This window comes from Fomitopsis serialis (assembly GCF_022376445.1).
Source record: "Fomitopsis serialis strain Sig1Antser10 chromosome Unknown B0H18scaffold_354, whole genome shotgun sequence".
Taxonomy (NCBI): Eukaryota; Fungi; Basidiomycota; class Agaricomycetes; order Polyporales; family Fomitopsidaceae; genus Fomitopsis; species Fomitopsis serialis.
In genome coordinates, this window is record NW_025955314.1 from 22,127 (window position 1) to 40,940 (window position 18,814).

At 56.9% G+C, this 18,814-nt stretch overlaps 6 protein-coding genes across 6 annotated transcripts; 4 read left to right on the forward strand and 2 right to left on the reverse strand.

Moving 5' to 3' along the window:
* Positions 1-1,555: 1,555 nt before the first annotated feature.
* Positions 1,556-5,937, forward strand: B0H18DRAFT_1128971 (uncharacterized protein; the record flags this gene model as incomplete). Its single annotated transcript, XM_048035375.1, has 13 exons — positions 1,556-1,712; positions 2,942-3,127; positions 3,187-3,390; positions 3,454-3,537; positions 3,591-3,775; positions 3,832-4,056; positions 4,110-4,517; positions 4,572-4,820; positions 4,873-5,034; positions 5,097-5,170; positions 5,222-5,314; positions 5,361-5,845; positions 5,900-5,937. 13 exons carry the CDS (start codon positions 1,556-1,558, stop codon positions 5,935-5,937), a joined length of 2,550 nt encoding a protein of 849 aa, XP_047884888.1.
* A 513-nt stretch (positions 5,938-6,450) lies between these two features.
* On the reverse strand, positions 6,451-8,831 carry B0H18DRAFT_1128972 (uncharacterized protein; the record flags this gene model as incomplete). Its single annotated transcript, XM_048035376.1, has 8 exons — positions 6,451-6,496; positions 6,546-6,657; positions 6,711-6,845; positions 6,897-7,718; positions 7,770-7,943; positions 7,998-8,131; positions 8,185-8,612; positions 8,661-8,831. 8 exons carry the CDS (start codon positions 8,829-8,831, stop codon positions 6,451-6,453), a joined length of 2,022 nt encoding a protein of 673 aa, XP_047884889.1.
* A 1,458-nt stretch (positions 8,832-10,289) lies between these two features.
* B0H18DRAFT_833448 (uncharacterized protein) lies at positions 10,290-10,469 on the forward strand (the record flags this gene model as incomplete). The annotated part of the gene is made up of 1 exon (XM_048039427.1): positions 10,290-10,469. A coding segment is annotated over one exon (180 nt), but the record flags the coding sequence as incomplete, so codon positions are not given.
* Positions 10,470-10,603: 134 nt separating this feature from the next.
* On the forward strand, positions 10,604-13,433 carry B0H18DRAFT_893336 (uncharacterized protein; the record flags this gene model as incomplete). Its single annotated transcript, XM_048041365.1, has 8 exons — positions 10,604-10,867; positions 10,918-11,099; positions 11,148-11,310; positions 11,363-11,903; positions 11,954-12,145; positions 12,196-12,312; positions 12,355-13,113; positions 13,165-13,433. Coding segments are annotated over 8 exons (2,487 nt in total), but the record flags the coding sequence as incomplete, so codon positions are not given.
* A 1,497-nt stretch (positions 13,434-14,930) lies between these two features.
* Positions 14,931-15,737, forward strand: B0H18DRAFT_1128975 (uncharacterized protein; the record flags this gene model as incomplete). Its single annotated transcript, XM_048035377.1, has 3 exons — positions 14,931-15,065; positions 15,120-15,533; positions 15,585-15,737. 3 exons carry the CDS (start codon positions 14,931-14,933, stop codon positions 15,735-15,737), a joined length of 702 nt encoding a protein of 233 aa, XP_047884892.1.
* A 528-nt stretch (positions 15,738-16,265) lies between these two features.
* Positions 16,266-17,113, reverse strand: B0H18DRAFT_831458 (uncharacterized protein; the record flags this gene model as incomplete). Its single annotated transcript, XM_048039401.1, has 3 exons — positions 16,266-16,766; positions 16,814-16,987; positions 17,039-17,113. Coding segments are annotated over 3 exons (750 nt in total), but the record flags the coding sequence as incomplete, so codon positions are not given.
* Positions 17,114-18,814: the final 1,701 nt, after the last annotated feature.

The following is an 18,814-nucleotide window of genomic DNA, read 5'->3' on the forward strand; positions in this document are numbered from 1 at the left end:
AGAGACGGCCGATGAACAGGCCACGTGCGCATAAGACTGTCGAGGGCCAGAGGAGAACGGCGGGCGAGCGAGGACGAGTCGGTGGGTCGGCAGGGCCAGCGGTGAGTGGGCGAGCAAAGCCTCAGATAAGTGAACTGACGAGCAAACGAGTGGACGAGGGACGGGAGAGCGAGCGGGCGGACGACAAAACACACCGTGACCACGAGTGTGCTGGGCTATTGCCCAGCACGCAGACACGGCCGGTGAACGCACACGCAGGTGGGAAGACAAGCACGCGAGCGAACGGACGGGAAGGCGGAAGGGCGAGTAGACGAGGGGGCGGGCATGAGAGAGGACAGACGAGCGGGTGGTCGAGCGGGCGGGCGGGCGTTGTTACGCAGCATGACACACTGACGGTGAGCACGCAGGTTGAACGCCCTGCGTGAAAACGCAGCCAGCAAACTGACCGCACGCGGACGAATAGGTGGGGCTAGGCGGCACCGTGTACAACACACGACGACAGCACACACACCGACGGCCAGCGCGCTGGGCGAATGCCCAGCACGCAGAGACGGCCGATGAACAGGCCACGTGCGCATAAGACTGTCGAGGGCCAGAGGAGAACGGCGGGCGAGCGAGGACGAGTCGGTGGCCGGGCGCGGCAATGCGACACACACGGCGACAGCGAGCACGCAGGGCAAATGTCCTGCGTGCAAACGCAGCCTGCGAATGGACGGCGGGCGAGGGTGTAGGCAAGGTCGACGGCACTGGCACGGGCGCGAGCAAGCGCAAATAGACCGCGCGCACCGGGGCGCGGCAACACAAAGCGTGCAAGCGCGACGCGCACAGCGTTGTTGACGAGCACACAGGACAGTTGCCCGGCTCCGAGTGAACCACGGGCACGGGTGCGGGCAGGGCAACAAGCCCGGGCGCGAGGACGCGAGACCGACGGTATCGTATCCGCGGTTCACCGCCAACATCGACGGTGAACTCGGCCCGATGGACAGCCAGTGGGCGTGCGAGGGCTCTGAGATGGTGGGCAGCAGGCAGGCAGGCGAGAAGGAGAACATGCAGACAGGGAGGTGCATGGACTTGCGAGCGAGGATGGCGACCAGGGAGTGGGCGAGAGCGGGCGAGAGAGTTCGTCCTTCCGATGTCTCGTTGCCCTCCTCGCGCACTCGCCCAGCCGTTCCTGATCACGCCGCCTGCACACGCCGGTGTACACGACCGAGGCGAGTCCATAGCCGATTCCCGCACTTTTCCAATCGAGCAGGGCCACATCTTTACTTTGGTGAGCATATCGCCCTTTATCGAGTCGAGTCCGCTGTGAAGCTCCGCCCCCGACTTGCTCTCGCACCCGTGCATCCTCCTCCAACCGCTTGCACTGTCTCATAATGCCACCAGAGCGTACCCACGAGTCGTACTCGAGCCCTACAAGTGGTCTGACGTGCCCCAAAACGGCTGGAGCAGAGACCCTGACCGCCGTATCCGCTACATCCAGCTAGCTAACCATTTGGAGCTAAAGCCATGGACATCCTACATACACTCGTGCAAGTACCGAGTCGCGCTATGCAACATGCAGCGCAACTCGCTGTACACCGTCCCCAACCCGCGCTCCAGTGCTGGCGCCCTGGGTAAACGGGAAATGGGAGCATTGCCACTGCGGCAGCAAGGCAAGACGACCCAGCTACGAGGTGTACCGATGGCGAGGCAGGTCAAGCACGATGCTCGGGGTACGTGTTGACCGAATACATGCAACACAGCGAAGACTGACCATGTCTCCCTAAGCCGAACGCACAGGGACGGCGCCACGTCGATGAAACCAGGAGGCGGCTTCAGACGGTGCGCAGGCACAAGAATCATCCATCGTGCACTCGTCTACAGTGCTAGTGCAGAGCACGGGTCAGCGGAACCCGCGCGGTTTGCGGGTACGGGTACGAGTCACCTTTTTGTGGCGCGAACCCTACCCGCCACTCTCCGCCACTCGCCAGCATCAGTCGTATGTGTAAGTACTGGTCGGCAACAGCGAGCTCCAGCGACGCGGGAAAGCCGTTGCTAGAGCTAACGGGAAGTTAGAGGCAACGAGGGCACGAGGGTACACCCGGTTACGGCCAGTAGGGCCACCAAGCAGGTGAGTGCCCCGCTTGTTGGCTGCAGGCCGCCAACCCCACCATCTGCGAGCGCCGCCACGCCTTCCATGAGCCCTCCACGAGCCCGAAAGACCACAGCCCACCGCCTCCGCCCTCTAGGAGTCCGGGCGCACCGCGCTTGCTCGCCTGTCGATGTCGCCTGTCGATGACGCTCCCTCTGACGTACGGGAATGAACACCACGGAAGACTTACCGCAGTCTACGACGTTCGAATATGTTGTCTTTGCCATCCTCGGTCGGCTCCGGCCGAAGAGAGCGAACGAATTTTCGAATTCGTACAAACCGTGCGCCTGCGTGAGTGGATTTGCACTTCGTCTCCCAGCAGAGAAGAACGGGCTGCACCTGGGCAGATTTGTGCGGCGCGAGACAGGCACGCCCTGACAATCTACGCTCGTACCACGACGTGCGCAATCCGTCCAGAGTAGAGTGTCGATTCGACGATGCGGGATAAACAGGCAGTAGGTTGGATTTATGGCTGTGGACAGTGTACGGATACGTACTGATGTACGAGGAGAAAGGGGGCTTGGCAATACTATGGGCATTTATGCAAATATTGAGAGCAGCGTGACGGTTAGGCTGCTAACACCACTTTTATTTGATGTACCTATGTAGCTTCAGTCGCCTTGACTCAACCGAGGCGTTTTGACGAATATTATGAGCGCTTTCCCATGGTTAATAGCGCTCGGGCTCTGTGAGCATCACGGACGTCGATCGCTGAAGTTCACACCGTCTCGGCTGGTAAGCATCCACGGTGTGTCTTTTTCTTTCTCATCACCACAGTCTATCTCCTGTCTCCCCTCCCTTCGTGTGCAGGTATGGGCAAGCGGGTCACCCGGTCGGACGCAGCCGAACAAGCTTCCGAGAACCCGAGGACCACTAGATCGACCAAGAGCCAGGGCGCAGGCGGCTCCAAGAAAAACACTCAGCCCGCAAAACGCAAGGCGAGCGAGGCGGTAGCTAAGAAGAAAACACAGGAGATGACGAAGGAGAAACGCACTGGTGAGTGACCCCGTGCTGCAATGAACCTAAAAGTTGGTATTGCTGACGTGGCGTGGTAGAGGTACGGAAGAATGTGTCGAAGATGATGGACGAAGAAAACAAATCATCCACTGATGAAGAGCTACCAAAAGCAAAAAAGAAGAAGCGCGCCGTGATGGAGGACGAGGAGGTGGAAGATGACGAGCAGGATAAGGCGGGTGAAGGCACACCGGAGGATGTGGAGATGGACGATCACACGACTCAACAGCGTAAAGCTGCTCGACGTACGCGGTAATCATGGTCGGCGCGGTACACCTTACTGACTAGCTCGTCGCGTTTATACGAAGCCAAACCGAAACCCGCGTACGGTAAATTTGCAAGACCCAAGACGTCCTTGGATCCCGCCGAGGAAGATTTTGTGGGAATACTAGGTAAGTTCTCTCATAAATCCACATTAATACTGGCTAAGCTACTAATTCTGTAGTCAGAGGACGGCGTGAAGCCCGTGGGGACACTGGCAGTAGTAGCAAGAGAAGTGAGCTGAAGTCCGCCATACCTAAGTCTGCCAAATCTGCCGGTGGCAAGTCGCCCCATGGTACTGCCAAGTCTGCTGGTGGCAAGTCGCCCCATGGTACTGCCAAACCGAAAGCGCTGTCGGCGAGTGGAAAGGTAAGCAGCCATCTCGTACCGTGCACAAGCGGAGAAACATGGTTTCACATCGACAGGACAAGGGCAAAGGCCGAGCAACGGACAAGGATGACGCGGTCAGCAGTGAGCATGAGCTCGAAGAAGACGGAGTCAGCGATGGCGAAGGCAAGAATGAGAGCGAAGTTGATGAGGATGAGATCGATGAAGATGAGGTCGAGGATGAAGATGAGGGCGAGAGTGGGGACGAGGCCGAGGCTGACGATGTAGAGTCTCAAGAGTCGGAGGATGAGGGTGACGTGATAGTGAGTATCTTTCTTGGTTTATCAGTGGCGATCAGCATCACATCTACGTGCAGCTCGTGTCCGAGACGAAGGCGAAACCCAAGCCGGCTCTCACCAACTCGACGGGTGGTGAACGAGACAGCAGAAGTCGCGCCAAGGTCACCGACTTACCAGTCAAAGTTAGGACTCTCGTCTCGGCCGCGCAGAACTGTCTGCGACTACGCATTGCGCTAAATTCGGCGTGGACGAAGGAGGCTTCAGTCGCGTCCATACGGCTGCCAAAGAGGGATGTACTAATCAGTGACAGTGTTCGCAACGCTTATGACAGACGAGGGACTGGCGAACATGCTGCCGACATCAAGGCCGCGTTCCGGCTGCTGGAAGGCCCGAAGAAAGACAAGAAGAAAGCGGGTCGCGGCGCGAGCTCGGATGATGATGAGGACCCGGAACGAGCCGTGTTGAGAGCGAACACCTACGCCGTGGTGAGCCCACACTCATTGTAATCCACTACAGTCGGAGGCTCTGATCCTTTCCAGGTCTGGACTTGCGCATCACAAACTCGGAACGAGCTCAAGAGGAAGGCGAAGCAAGTGATAGAGCAGACCTTCAAGCTTGGCGGGCTGTCAGTCGCTCAAAGGACCGAGGTCGTCGTTTGGCTTCTCGAGACGCACCCCACGGTAGTGAATGATGTTACCGGGACACGTAACGGGACACGCAACATCGCGAACTTCGTCTTCGGGGGCGTAGAGTATCACTTCGACCGGAAGAAAAACCTGGATCGAGAGGTACGTGTGCACACAGGGTCAGCACATCAGAGCGAACTCACTGCGATCCTAGCGTACCAGGGTCGAGCCCACGGAGCCATTCCGAAACGAATGCATCCCTGAGCTCGTCTACCAGTACTACGGCCTGGCAGGACGTGGCGATGCGAACATTAATGCGGCCCTGGACGAGTTCAGCAAGGTGCCCTTCAACCTCATCGCCCTCGCGTGCAACGCGGTACGTCTCATCTTCGTCGAGTTCCTGCCCTACGTCAAGCTACTGATTGATGTGTATAATAGATTGAAGCGGCGTTGATGGAGGTGGTGGCGCACAACCAGTCGATCTTCTTCTCCAGCAAGCTATTCGCGGGCAAGTGAGTCATTCTTGCGTTCGATTGCAAATGGTGAATGCTCACTAGCCATAGGTGGGATGGTACAATGGCCATTCTAGAGACTCTGGAAGAGCGCGCGGGCGAGTACCTCAAAGAGACGCAGGAGCTCATATGGAAGCACATCAGGTAAGCTCTGGATCCAGACGGAGATCTTTACTGACCACACATACAGCAATCGTCTTAACGCTGGCCCCAACGCAGTCAACGCAGTCGAGGTGACGATGGTCAGCGATGAGGAGCCGCGCAGCTTCATCCCGATGCTCCAGTTGCGCGCATCAAAGCCGCAGAGCAGCGGCAACGAGCCCGCCGGCATGTCGAAGGCTGCGACGAAGCCGTCGTCGAGCACAGCAAAGAAGGGCAGTCAACCCACCACGACATCGACCGCGGGCAGGCCGTCCAGCTCGTCGAAGAGCGCGAAGACACAGGACTCGTCACAGGCGGCGAAGAATCCACCCAGTCCATCGAGGAAGACTCGTGGTGCAGGAGCGTCGACTTCGATGTCGAGGAGGAAGCACCGACGGCGCGACTCTGACGGCTCTGACGGCGGCGAAGTGGGTGGACAGGGCGAGACTGAGGACGAAGGGGGCGTCGGAGTCACTGGCGAGGGCGGTGAAGGGGCTCAGGCTGAGATCGATGAACTCCACGGGTCCGGAGAAGGTGAGTATTCAGCCGTCACTTGTCACCTACATGATCCCATTCAGCATTCCCCAGACCCTGCCAGTGGCACATCCACGAATGGCGGGGCTTGACTAGGCTAGTAGAATGGTGTTCAACTGATGACTCCAGACTTCCAAGGTAAGTCAATCAGTCGTCTGCATGATCAAAGTAATTGCTCATTCAATCATCTAGCTCTAGTATTTATGGTCTCGTGTACTACTAGTACTCCTCCTTTGTAGGTCACTCGTACGTCGCTCGCTCTGCTCGCGCTGTCCTCAGGCTCTGTGTGGTACGTGTACTTGCTCCGAGTCTCGGTTTCACAGTTGTGGACCTGCTAGTCCAAGATGATTACTGTACACAGTCTTCACTGCAGTGTCATCATCATGTTGTATGCGTAGTACTGAACATTGTTGTAAGCTTACCAATATCATCGTCATCTCGGTCGCAGCCAATGCACAAGGTGCATATTTGTAAATAATTTGAGTACCCTGAAGACAAAGTCAGTGGCAAAAGCACAATTAAGTACAAAGAAAAAGGGCTCCATCACGGGTCTTCATTCAACTAAAGCCTTCATAAATGGAATTAGGGGACCTTTATAGACACGGTTAAAAGGTAGACTTGTGTAAATCAATCTTCATGTTCTTAAGCGTGCTAATTGCCTTCAATGCGCATAATATGGCATGATAAGTAAGGAAAAGACAGATTGATTTTTCCTGATGCCCCACGTGCCGGAGCGGCCTTCGATTCATTTACCGGCGCCCCTTCTGCTCCATCTGCGTCGGCCGCGGGCTTAGGGACCTTGTGTCGGGGAACTGTGCTTATGGTAAGTGTATTGTCCGGTACGCTGAGGACATTGTCCGCTCACCAGGCTTGGGCTTTGCTGGCCTTGCTCCAGCGGTTTGATCCTCGTCGCTTCGCCGTGCCTTCCGCCGTTCATCTGGAGGCGCCTCTGCAGCATCCTCCGTGGGATCGGGCTCGGCGGCCGGCTGCCGTCGCGGACCTGTGTTCAATGTGAGCACGTCAATGGGTCGAAGACCGATGAATATCGCACGTGGTTTGGGCCTAGCAGTCGCCTTCTGCACGGCGGCGGGCTCAGCACTCGGACCCGTGGTGTTGGGATTGCTGGCCGATCTGTCCTTCGTGCCCTTGTTCTCCCCTTTCGTCTTTGAGCCGCGGCCGGGACCAGTGCCCGGGGGAAACGCCGGCCTGAACGTCGTCTTCTTAGCGGTAGCAGATGTCGGCTTCTGGCTGACATCTTTGGCAGGCTTCGCCGGACGGTCCGCTTGGTTGGTGGTGGCGTTGGACGGACCGCGCAGAAAAGATGCCGGGCGAGATGGGCTCGCCGCATTGGCCCGGGCCTTGCCCTTGTCCGCTTTCGTGAGCCGCGGCGGAGACGGTTCTTGGTCATCATCATCGCTGCCGGCGGGGTCTTCAAACAACGAGTTGTAGCTCTTGTCGATGTCCCCGCCCTGGAAAAACTCTGCCTCAGCGTCGCTACTGTCTGGCGTTGGCGATCGCTTTTGTCGCCGGGCCGGGGCAGGCGGCCGGCCGGCCGGCGCCCGTTTTGGCGGAGGCTCTTCGTCGCTCGACGAGCTCTCGTCGTCTGAGTAGCGCTCCTCGTTGCTCTCGTCGATCACCACCACCTCGCGATTCGAGTTCCTCCAGGCCTTGAATCTGAAGACCAGCAGATTACCTTGGTCATCCTGCCGCTCGCGCCAATGCTTCAGGATGGCATCCAGGTCACCAACCCGCATCTTGTTTGGATCACTGAGAACATGCCCGGCGGGAAGAAAGGCCTCGTCAATGAACGTGTCCGACTCCTCCGACAAGGATTGCCAGGGTACCTTGGCCTTTGGCCGGCCGGTGTACCGTCCTGGCCGGCGGGTCGTAAGCACGTAGTAATGCTGTAGGAGGTGGCACGCACTGTATGTCATACGAACGAACGTTCCGAGGACGGCTCGCTTCGTGTCAGTCTTGGCAAAACACTCGTGATCGGCGTCAGGTAGCAGAGGATACCTGTCTTCGTCGAGCTCCCAGTCGAGATTCGCGATGAGCTGCGCCGCGCCGAGTTGCCCGTCGGCGGGAAAGCCATCGCCATCTTGTACCATTGGTATTAGTGCCTTTCCCATGACGCTGCATCCCGGCCACTCACCCATCACGTCTTCCGCATACTTCTTCCACATCTCGTACGTATGGCCCCGCTTGAAGTCCGGGTAGGCGTCGACGAACTTCGGCGGTTCCCTGCCTTCTTCTCCGTTGATGGGTAATTGATCATTGAAGTCGAATCTGGGGTGCCGTTAGTTTGGGGAGTTAATAGGCACACCGAGGCACATACGTACTGCACAATTCCCGGCCGGCCATTGTCAGCCTTCACGAAGCCCAGGATGAACGTCCTCAGCCCGGTCTTCCTGTACATAATCCTCTGGAAGTCCAGGACCATGTCGGTCCCGTGTCTCAGGAGCGTCTTTTGCTGCAGGTCGGGCGGCCACTCTGTCCGGTTCCATAGGTCCGCCGTGGCACGGTAGTCCTCCTCTTCCTTCTTTGAGATGCCCTTGCACAGCTTGGAGCGGGCAGTCTGGTAAAGGGATAAGTATACTTTTGGATCCTTCTCCCTGCCCTGACCCAGATCAGCGATGATATCCGCAAGGTCGCCCTCCCTCTCCCTCGCTGCGACCGTCTGCCAGCTGACATCCTTCCCTAGCTTGAACATCTCCTTCCTCAGCTTCTCGCGTTCCTCCCTTTGGTCCGTATACCACTTTGCCACGAGCTGTGAACAGTGAGCAAGGTGTGTCTCGTGTCATGTCCCCCTGCGTACCTCTCGAGTCTCTCTGTCGAACTGATAATCTCGGAGATCCTGGAGCCTTTCTATGGTATTTTTGACCAGCTCCTCCTGACGTTCATCATCTCCCTCAGCATCCTTCCAGTCCTGAAGGTTGTCGGCGAGGATTACGATGTCGCGTTTTTGCCAGAAGCTGGTCGGGGCCATCACGGATGTGGAGTGGGCTGCACGAAGCGATTGAATGCAGTAAAGGTTGAGGACTTGCGTGCTGGGTTGCTCAGGAAGCCTCGGCGTCTATTAAAGTCTGGGAGATACGCGCAGGGTGATTGAGCCAGTAATGGTCAACAGGCCTTCATCCCGTCTTGCCCAGGATTTCAGTACGACGCAGCGCACGTAGAGCTTTCAAATGATACCCATAGCTCGTATAATTTGTCAGTATCCTCGTCTACAGTGAACATGGTTCTCGCAGGTCACTCCCCGGCCGGCTCGTTGCAAACATGGCCGGCCGCCACGTCGGCCGATTAAGATGGGTGCGTGGACTTGAGAATCACATCGCTGTGACTCCCCCAATATTTTCATCTGATTGGTGCCCCGAGAATTGGCACTCTACTTGCCCCGGTCAACCGTGCCCAACATAATGGCCGGTCCGGCCCGGTCGCCAACGAGCGGCCGGGGGGGCGGGTGTCAGATTGTCTTACCGCGCTAACTTGCGCTTCTCGACTGCACTGATCGAGGCCGAGGAGCTACTCATGCAAATCGCTTTGCAGATCTGCCTTAGTCCGAGGCATCCGGCGACAGCGTCGGTTGGGCCGGACACGTGACCTGGCTGAATGGTCGGGCCGACACTAAAGCCGGCCGCATGACTGTATACGCCCGGAACTGAGCTGCGGCCGGTAGGATATGATCTCCGATAGTCGCTAGAGTCTGATTGCGATCCCAATCTCAGGCCCAAGATCCACGGGGATACTGTGGATCGCTGTTCAGATCGTCCCCCAGATATGATTGTCGATACCCGGTCCCGTTGAACTCGGGAAGTGACCGGCCGCACCATTGCGTGACCTGCTGCATTTCGTTGAGTGTCGTGACAGGGAAAAATATCGGACTCTGTGAGCATTTGTTGACTGTTGCCCCTCATTTGTCTGCTGCCGCCCCGCGACTCAGAGTCCTCCGGCCGGACCGTGAATCACATTGCCTCAGCTCAGTGACCTTCCTGACATATTCTCTCTATGGTGAGGCTCAAGCCCAGAGCGAGCTCACATAGCGTGGTAGAGCTTGCATTTAGTAGGACCCGTACCACTCGAGGTGTGAAAACGCGGCTGGTGCAAGTGCGGAATGAAGGTTTGCAAACCCCTCCGCCAACGCCGCATCGGAGCACTCGAACATCAACCCAAGACACAAGCTCTCTTCGTCATGATAGCCCACCCGTTGGACACAACATATTCGATTTTTTGGACGTTCGAAAGGCAGCCCCACAGGTACTTGATGTCATATTTGGGGGGCAGCGCGGACTCTGATTCAATTCGCCAGACCCAACCCGACATGCTCCGGGAGTGGATTCCCCTCCAACACGACTATTTGAAAGCCGTCTATGCCCAGTGCGAACACCCAACCACTGGTGCTGACGGGGGCTTCATCTGCTCTGGTTGTAACACCGGCGGAGGAGTCTGGAAGTGCCTATCTTGTATCGGATGGCCCATCTACTGCGCGTCTTGCTGCTTGGCCTCACATCGCCGGACACCTTTTCATCGTGTCGAGCGGTGGAAACTGGATGGGTACTGGGCCCCGGCATGGCTGCGCGACGTCGGCGTAGTCATCAATCTAGGCCATCGGGGTGGCGAGTGCCCCCTCGCCCAGGAGGCCGTGGGCCAGCAGGATGGGGGTGGAACAGATGCTGAGGATGAGACGGAGGAAGATGAGGAGAACCTAGAAGACACCGAGGACGACCCGCTTCGCGATGCCGATCCACCTCCTCGTCCCCGGCCGCCATGATGACGATCGTTGACACCTCCGGGGTCCACTATTTACCTGTGCGATGGTGCGGCTGTCTGGGCGCGAAGAGTCATACGTTACAGATGCTCGATTGTGGCCTCTATCCCGCCAGTCAGCGTGAGGCGAGGACCTGCTTCACGTTCCAGGTATTGGATGACTTCCTGCTGGATAATCTGGAGTGTAAAACCACCGCCATGAATTATTATCGCCGAATACGCCGGCTGACAGACCCACTATTCCCGCATGAGGTCCCTGTGAGCCTATTACAATAGAAAACACGCGATGATGCTAAATTAAACACTAGGATCGCTACCGAGAGCTTGCGAGGGTCAGCCGGCAGTGGACACTGCTGCAGGCGAAGAAGGAGTTTGGATATGGCCCGGCCTGGCGTGGACCGCCGGGCGACGGGGACTTGGCGCATTTCTGTGCGGCCTGTCCGCAGCCTGGTATTAACATACCTGATGACTGGCAGGTCGACGACAGAGAGTAGGTGGCTTGCAACCACCGGCCGGCGAACGCTAACTCAATGTCAAGGTACTTGTACGCGCGTGGATATGCGATGGACGGCAATTTCCACGCTGAGCAAATGAAGATGCGTGTGCCGGGGAATGATGTGCCACTCATGCCAGGCAAGATGTTCATGGTCAATCCTACCCCGTACGCCGAGCATCTCAAAGTGGCCAAAGAGGTCGTCGTGGTGAGTAAAGGTCAATATGGCGGAGGAAATACGCTAAGTGCGCGTGTCATAGAAATCTACATGTAACGATCATAAGGCTGTATCCCAAGCCAATGCCGACAGGCACAAGCTCGCCGTGACGGGGATAGGTGCGACGGCCTGTTCCAGGCATGGGTGCTTTGTACCACATTCAGTGGTGAACTTCCAGAAGGGAGAGCGCCAGATGAACATGGACTATTCTCTGTCAAACGCGCTGAAATACCGATCGCGAGGGTGTACCCGGGTCATCGTACTTTACGACATCATGTGTCAGTGGGGTGTGCACATGAACGCCCGATTTGAGCACAGCCCGTACCTTTCAATACCGCCCCGTCTTGTCCTCTACAAGTGTATAGGCCTCTTTCATGTCCACGGCCACAAACCAGAGTGCGAGTATCGCTTCTCGCCGACGTACATGATCGGGGCCGGCGAGGTTGATGGCGAGATCGTTGAGACGCAGTGGTCATGCATGAATCGCATATCAGGTAGTACAAGAACCATGTCCACTTCTCACAGGCAAGAAACACTCGATCGGCACATGAACGACTGGAACTGGAAGAAGATGATCACGATGGGTTCGTCTCTGTCCCATTCACCGGCCGGCGCATGCTAACATCCGGGGCAGTTACATCCCTTCGCCGGAAAATCAAAGCTAATCGGCCGGTGCTTGCCGACATGAAGCGCGACCTCTCGGCGAAGGAAGCAGGTGTCAGCCCACTGCGGCTGCAGGCTTGGAAGGCAGAGCTTGATACGGCGCAGAGGCAACGCCTCCGAAACGTAAAGGTTATGGACCGATACCAACCTCCAAAACAGATCGGTGAGTAGTGTATGAACAGCCGGCCGACGGCCTTCTCATGTGGACCATAGCCCCATCCCAGGCTGCACTTCAACTGGAATTGACAGAGCAGGAAGGCGATGACGATGCCACGATTGGCACTGCGGCCTGGATTGCAGAAGGCCTAAAGCTGGAGGAAATACAGTTGCGTGTGTCCTCCTCATAAATGACGATTTAAATCTCAACTCCAGGCAGGATTAAAGTGAAGAAACACGCAAATCAAATTGGGGACAAGGCCACCGGGGCGCAGCTCCTAAAGCTGGGGAAGGAGAGGAAGAACCTGGAGACTAGAATTCGCCGCTTCCACAGTCGAGCGCATGAAATTGCCCGGCGCAACCACTTCGTAGTAGGAGAGGGCTCGGATAACGAGGATGATGAAGATAACGAGTGGGAGGATGAAGGCCCTGTTGTTCCTCGACAGCCAAACAGCCCGTGGGCAGTGTTCAGCAGCCGGCCACCCCCTCCTTACAGCCGGGCTATATCTGAAGAGACGGCCCTCGGCCTACCATCCAACCTCCCAATGGACGTGCGCGAGGAGCATGGCATCGCGCTTCTTGCCAGTCGGGAAATCGTGCTTCGGCGGGGCCAGGCTAATGATTCCCTTCAACAACTGCGGGTGCTACTTGGGCAGAAGTCCTTCCAGTTTCGTACCAGTGTCCGCCATGGCAAAGGGAACACCAAGCGTACCCGAGCATGGACTTCAATGACAAAGCTCGATCGTGCTGTCCAGATCCAGGCCGCAGTGTATCGTAGGGCTCGGGCGGCCATGCTGGTTCTGGGCATGACCGAGGCCGATCGCCGAAAATATCAGCCACTACAGCCGGATGACCTAAAGGTAAGTACCGCCATAGCAGAGCCCAATAAACGCGGCCAGCGTCATAAATCACCGTCTTGGGTCTGGAACGTTGATGTCGAAGGCGACATCATAGGAGATAATGGCCTAGCAGTCAGTCAGTACTCCGACCTTCTCCGGCCCGCAGCCCCACTGACCAATTGGGCAGTCCATCGCGTACATTGGTTTCAGGCACGCTCAAAGGTGGACCGGCTGCAAGAGGAAGCAGGTCTCCTCAAACGTGAACTGGATTCGGTCCGACGATACTTCACTCATGAAAGTAAGAGATGGCGGGACATGGCCGGCGTGGAGGATAACGAGACCTATCCCGGGTTCCGACCCTACTGCCGAAGGCGAGCTGCAATGTTTGAACGCCTGCACAGGGATGCACAGCAGACGTTTATGGATATGTACATAGATTCCAATGCTGCGGTGTGAATAAGGAGCATTCGGCCGGCCGAACGCGGCGCTATACCCGCATGCGCCGGCCGGCCGGTACATGTGATCCATCGGCCAGCTGTTTGTAGGGGCCGAAGATACCACTATATAAACGGCAGACCAAAAGTCCACTTATCATAACTTCTACCAGCATTCCACGCCGGGAGTTGCTGCGGTCCCTTGGCAGACTGATGTAGACTGTGCATCCGCCGGCCGAGACTTTGTGCAACACGCCCGGCCGGCTGTGATCAGTTTCCAGACCAGCATGAGGATGATCGGCGGACCACAGATATATAGCATTAGTAGGCCAACAAGTTTTAGCACCGAATTGGTTTGTGGTGGGAAGTGGGACACGTGTAAACAGGGCATCTGCAGGCCGGGCGTTTCGGAGGAACACTCGGCCGGCAATGCGGTGCGTGCGAGGAAGCAAGGGTTTGGTCTACAAGTAAGAGGCTAACTCATGCAAATAGATCTTCGAAGGAGGAAGCCATTATGGGCACTTACTCACAGCATGAGCACTTACCCATAACGTGAGGTGGGCCCGGCCTATGTACACATGGCATTGAGAACACCGGCCGAGTCTGCACGCCCACCGACTGTGATCACACGTTCTTCGCCTGTTTCCTAGCTACCGGTACCGTCCCCGCGGGGGATTCTCAGCTCTGGTCGCCATTCCATGCGCTGTACCAACCAATGATACATTTCAGAGTGGCTCGGCGGTCAAAGACTGCCCAGTGTCTCATGCATCCATGCAATGTCACCGGCCGTCACAGGAGGATGCACACAGCTTCTCCATATGCCCATAAACCATTAATGTAAAAGCAGGGCAGCATTTGACAGGTGGCTGGCGTAAACGATTCAGTTACAGAGCCTCGATGATGCCGTCCCGCCTCTCAACCCAGTCGAATAGCAGCATGATGCCGGCCAGCCGGCTATCCGGCTGGTAAATTACATCGCTGGTCCACCTTTCCTGTATGTAACAGACAACACGATCCGCCCTGCGATGTGCCTGATTACGACATATCTATTTGGCCGGGACGTCACAACCGCCACATGTCTGCCCCGGGAAGATCAGTTGAAAGTTGAACATCATATCGTGGGAAACACTCACGCCACCGAATTGGCGTAAATCTGCAAAGTCTCCGGGAGCGGAGGGGCTACACGGGATGCGTTGATCTGCGATTAGATCGTCGTCAGGTGAAAGTCAATGGGTCCCCGTAGCAAATCGTACCACGGCCATTGACCAGGCCCACGCTATGTGACGTGGAGGGATAGAAACGATGGGGGCTTGTGTGGGCATTGTGCGGAATGTTGGCTGTCTCGGCAATCTATTCCACGTGTCTCGGTAAGTGCTTCTGACACCAGGCCCATGGAGCAATGACGGCATCATCATGTGACGTCCGTGAGATTGTGGCAGGATCACGATTCGATCAGTTGGCAGCCACATCTCCAACATACTTCCGGCCACTACAGTCACCAACCCGTTCGCCATTCATAATGGAAGCTGCTATCACCGAACTCCTCGACACCGCGCAGAGGTACATCTTTGCGCCAAAGGCCGGCGAAGCTATGCATGGTCTCGCGCGGGACGCAAACTCCGCCGAAGATCTGACAAAGCTGGTACACGCAATTGTACGTTCTCATTGCAAGTATATCACGATTCCAAGCCCATGATTCCCCGCACAGTCTCTCACTGCCTTGATGGCCGGCCTGAAGGAGCTCGCGAGGCCTGCAGTGGCTTCGGAGTACGGTGTTGCGCATGCCTTAACTAAATACTGGGAGGTCATGGCGCCCCCCGGCCGGGAGCATGAGGAGGTCTTGGTGGCAGTGGTTGCGGGTGCTGAAATGCAACCGCCGATCCCTGCAGCCACCAGGCCGGCGAATGAACCACCGATCCCTGCAGCCACCAGGCCGGCGAATGAACCACCGGCGGTCGCACAAAACCATCTCAGTTCCCAAGACGCTCTCAGCCCGGAAACCGTCCTTGACGGAATCTACACACGCCAGATAGAGATGGGTCCGATCATCGCTGACCAGATGAGGGTGTCGGCTCAGCAACTACGGCAAGTGGAAGAGAGGCTGCAAGTGGCAACACTGCGGGTGAGTTCGGCTACATCATGACACACTCGCCTGTCCTAAGAGAGTCAATAGGACAAGGCGACTTACCATGCTCAGCAAATCAATCTTGCTGTCTTACCGGAGCTCCTCGAACCGGGCCTTCTTGGTAGGAAGCACATGCCGAACGACATGATGGCGGAGGGGCTCGCGTGGCTTGAGCGCTTAGCGACTGCATGTACACGATGAACACGTACATCATGGCGGAGATAGAGTTCTGGAATGCAGCCTTAGATGCAAACGAGGCCGAGTTGTCTCTATGCCGCCGCGCTCTCGCCACCCAGCAACCCGCCGCGGTCGGCACATAGCTGAAGGAATTCGGTGGCTCGCCGGTGGATTGCACATCCACCAATCATTGATACACGAGCAGACAGGGGACGAGGCAATTTATAATATGTTGTATGCAATGTAGATTTATGGTGTACACACTGGCGTGCAAATGAAAAGGCAGTTCACTGGCCCTCTCCCCCGCCTGAGGCCAGGGCAACTATGGAAAGTGCGGATTCACAGTGCGGATACACGAAGTTTGCCGGCCGGCGGAGCTTTCTGACCGGCCGGCGAATTAAGTGGCCGGCATATACGGTTGTCTCGCCGGCAAGACTCCTAGCATCAGAATCACAGATGAATGTGATGTGGTCATAGAAAGCCACCGTTCATTGATGCAGCTGAACGCGCTCAAGAGTGGCACCATCATCTACACTAATCCCATAGATAACGCCAACCAGCCATGGCCACACGTGCCCATGCGTGAATATTCGGCCGCATGTAGTATGCTACACAGACCCGCTCGGCCTGCGACTCCGGGACCTCATGAGGAAGGCGTGCCCCCGAGAACGTCGCAATTGTACCGCTTTTGTATGGTAGTACAAGGGGAATTGTGGGAAATCGAATAACCAGGTGGGGATCCCCGCCAACGGAGAGCAACATGTCGTACCACTCTTTTGACGACATCTGGTCCTGATGTAAGCGGCTGCGCCGGTTCAGCATGATCGACAAGGCATTGAACGGATTGCTCCAAATGTCAAGCACAACCCTTCGGGATGGGTCGCCTCGCAATGCCTGCAGGGATGCAATGCCGCAGGAATACAGCTGTGGATGCATGACGTGGAGCATGCCGGAGATAATGATGTGCGGCTCGACCATTGCCTCAAGCCACTCACGGCCGACGGAGTCAGCCTTCCGGAGAAGCACAGACACTGCGGGCCGCGAATTACTCTCCTGAGAGTCATAAGTTATGAGCGGATACGGTTTTATTAAAGACATACATTATGAGCTTGGGGGAACCACCCGGGGGAGAATGCCACAGAGCCCGGTGTGAACTCATCGCCGGGCCGTGGTGTTCTAAAATATTGGGCTTGCTGCCGCCACGAGCCATCGTCGGTCGGGGGATTGGCTTCTACCATTGGGCTTAGGATCGCTGCGGCTTGCAATATGACCGTCTGTGGGATTGTCAGCTGAAGGCATCGCAGAGGCCGATCACCTCAACGTACCCGGTAGTGCTCGGTCAAAACGCCGGGCAAATACCATAGAAGTATTCGGTTCTCGGGGTCGATCACCGTGGCGGGTTCATTGGGATGAGTGAAAATGAGGTCTGGCTGCAGGGGAGGGGTGGCCACTGATGCATCCCATTTTACTGCAACTGAATGAAGAGGTTGGTCGCTGCCGAGAGGTTTCTGTGTAGACTGAATTAAGTACTCACTGCGGTTACAGTAGGCCTTAGCAAGCTGCTCTCCCGCACACCTGGCCTGGCGCACAAGTGCAACATCCAAGAGTAGTCCAGGAAGGGGACAAGCGAGAGAGCTCGCAAGGGAATTGCCCGCTGGATTCCCAGCCAGATGGTGCTCGTACATAGCAGTGAGAAAGGTACAATACTCCTGCGTGATTTCCGCCGTGGTCATGGCACACCGCAGTTTCGGGAGACTTGTGGAGGGTTGACATTATGAGCGAGTTTATCATCCGGTTGAAGTTACCACCTCATGGTCTCCTCACCGCATACACGTGTTAGCCTCATGTGTACAGCGCTATCCGTGAGGCAGACCGCCCTATTAGATAAAGCCATCAATGCTATGACTACACATGTTTCCATTGAACAACGTGGCACAGCGAGATTTGCCATGCCGTGGGCCCGAAGTTACTGTTGAGGGACACACATGGCGAGGCTACAAACGTGTTTTGCCAGCGCCTGGATGTGGCTCAGTGGTCGGCGGACGTGGCTCAGAGCCCGACGCATGTCGTTCACCAGCCAGGATACATCGTTCACCGGCCGGCACATGTCGCTCACCTCCCGGCGCATGTCTCTGACTGGCAGGCGCACGCTTTTCACCGTCCGGCCTGAGTCACTGCGCGGCCGACACATGACATTTACGGGCCGGCTGTGTCGCCCAACGGCCGGTGCATGTCGCCCACCGGCCGGTGCACGTCGCCCACCGGCCGGTGCATGTCGCCCACCGGCCGGCGCATGTCGCCCACCGGCCGGCGCACCTTGTAACCCGGGCGTCGAAGTTGAAAGGCTAGCATAAAACATAGAACCAATGGTAGTGATCGCCGGCGTGAGGTACCCACATACTTATAGAACAGACAGTTCTCACAGGTACCCTAGCTGACGAATTGCACACCGCGGAACTCATGCATTTGGAGTGTCAAACACTGCATGAGCAATGTAATCTGGTATGGTGTTCGCCTAATGACGTAGTTAATTGGATTAGCACTTCAAGTAGGCGATCAGGAGTGACCAAACATTACTGAACTAGCCGAGCTCTGGCCCGTTCGTGGGCAACGAGTGGCAACCTGCGGTCATGCCGTGCCATTGTTGGTTCGTTGACTCCGGCCGCACTGTGTGTGGCAGGAGTGTGTTCCGGCCGGCACGTCCAATGTTATGAGACACAGCTCCGGCCGCACCGTCAACTGATGAAAATCATGACCTCCGGCCGGGCCGAAAATAACGTCTCGAGTGCGGCCTATGCGTTGCTTATCCTGGATACAGCAGCCGGCCGCAACGCTTAAAAGGTAGCGTGCAGGGGCCGGCCGGACCGTTACAAGCAAGTGACGCTCGGCCGGAGAGCTGGCTGATAACAGGTGACATGCGGCCGCATCGTTCGTGGCAATAGGCATGTCACTCCGGCCGGAACGCTGAGAACATAGGGACCCCGGCCGACCGGTGGGCATGATATGCTGGATGTTTGCGGCCGCTGTGTTGGGAGCGTGAGGGGGAGGCGCTCTCCCGAGCCGATGCAACCGACGCGCGGTGCGGGGGGCCGCGCCGCTAC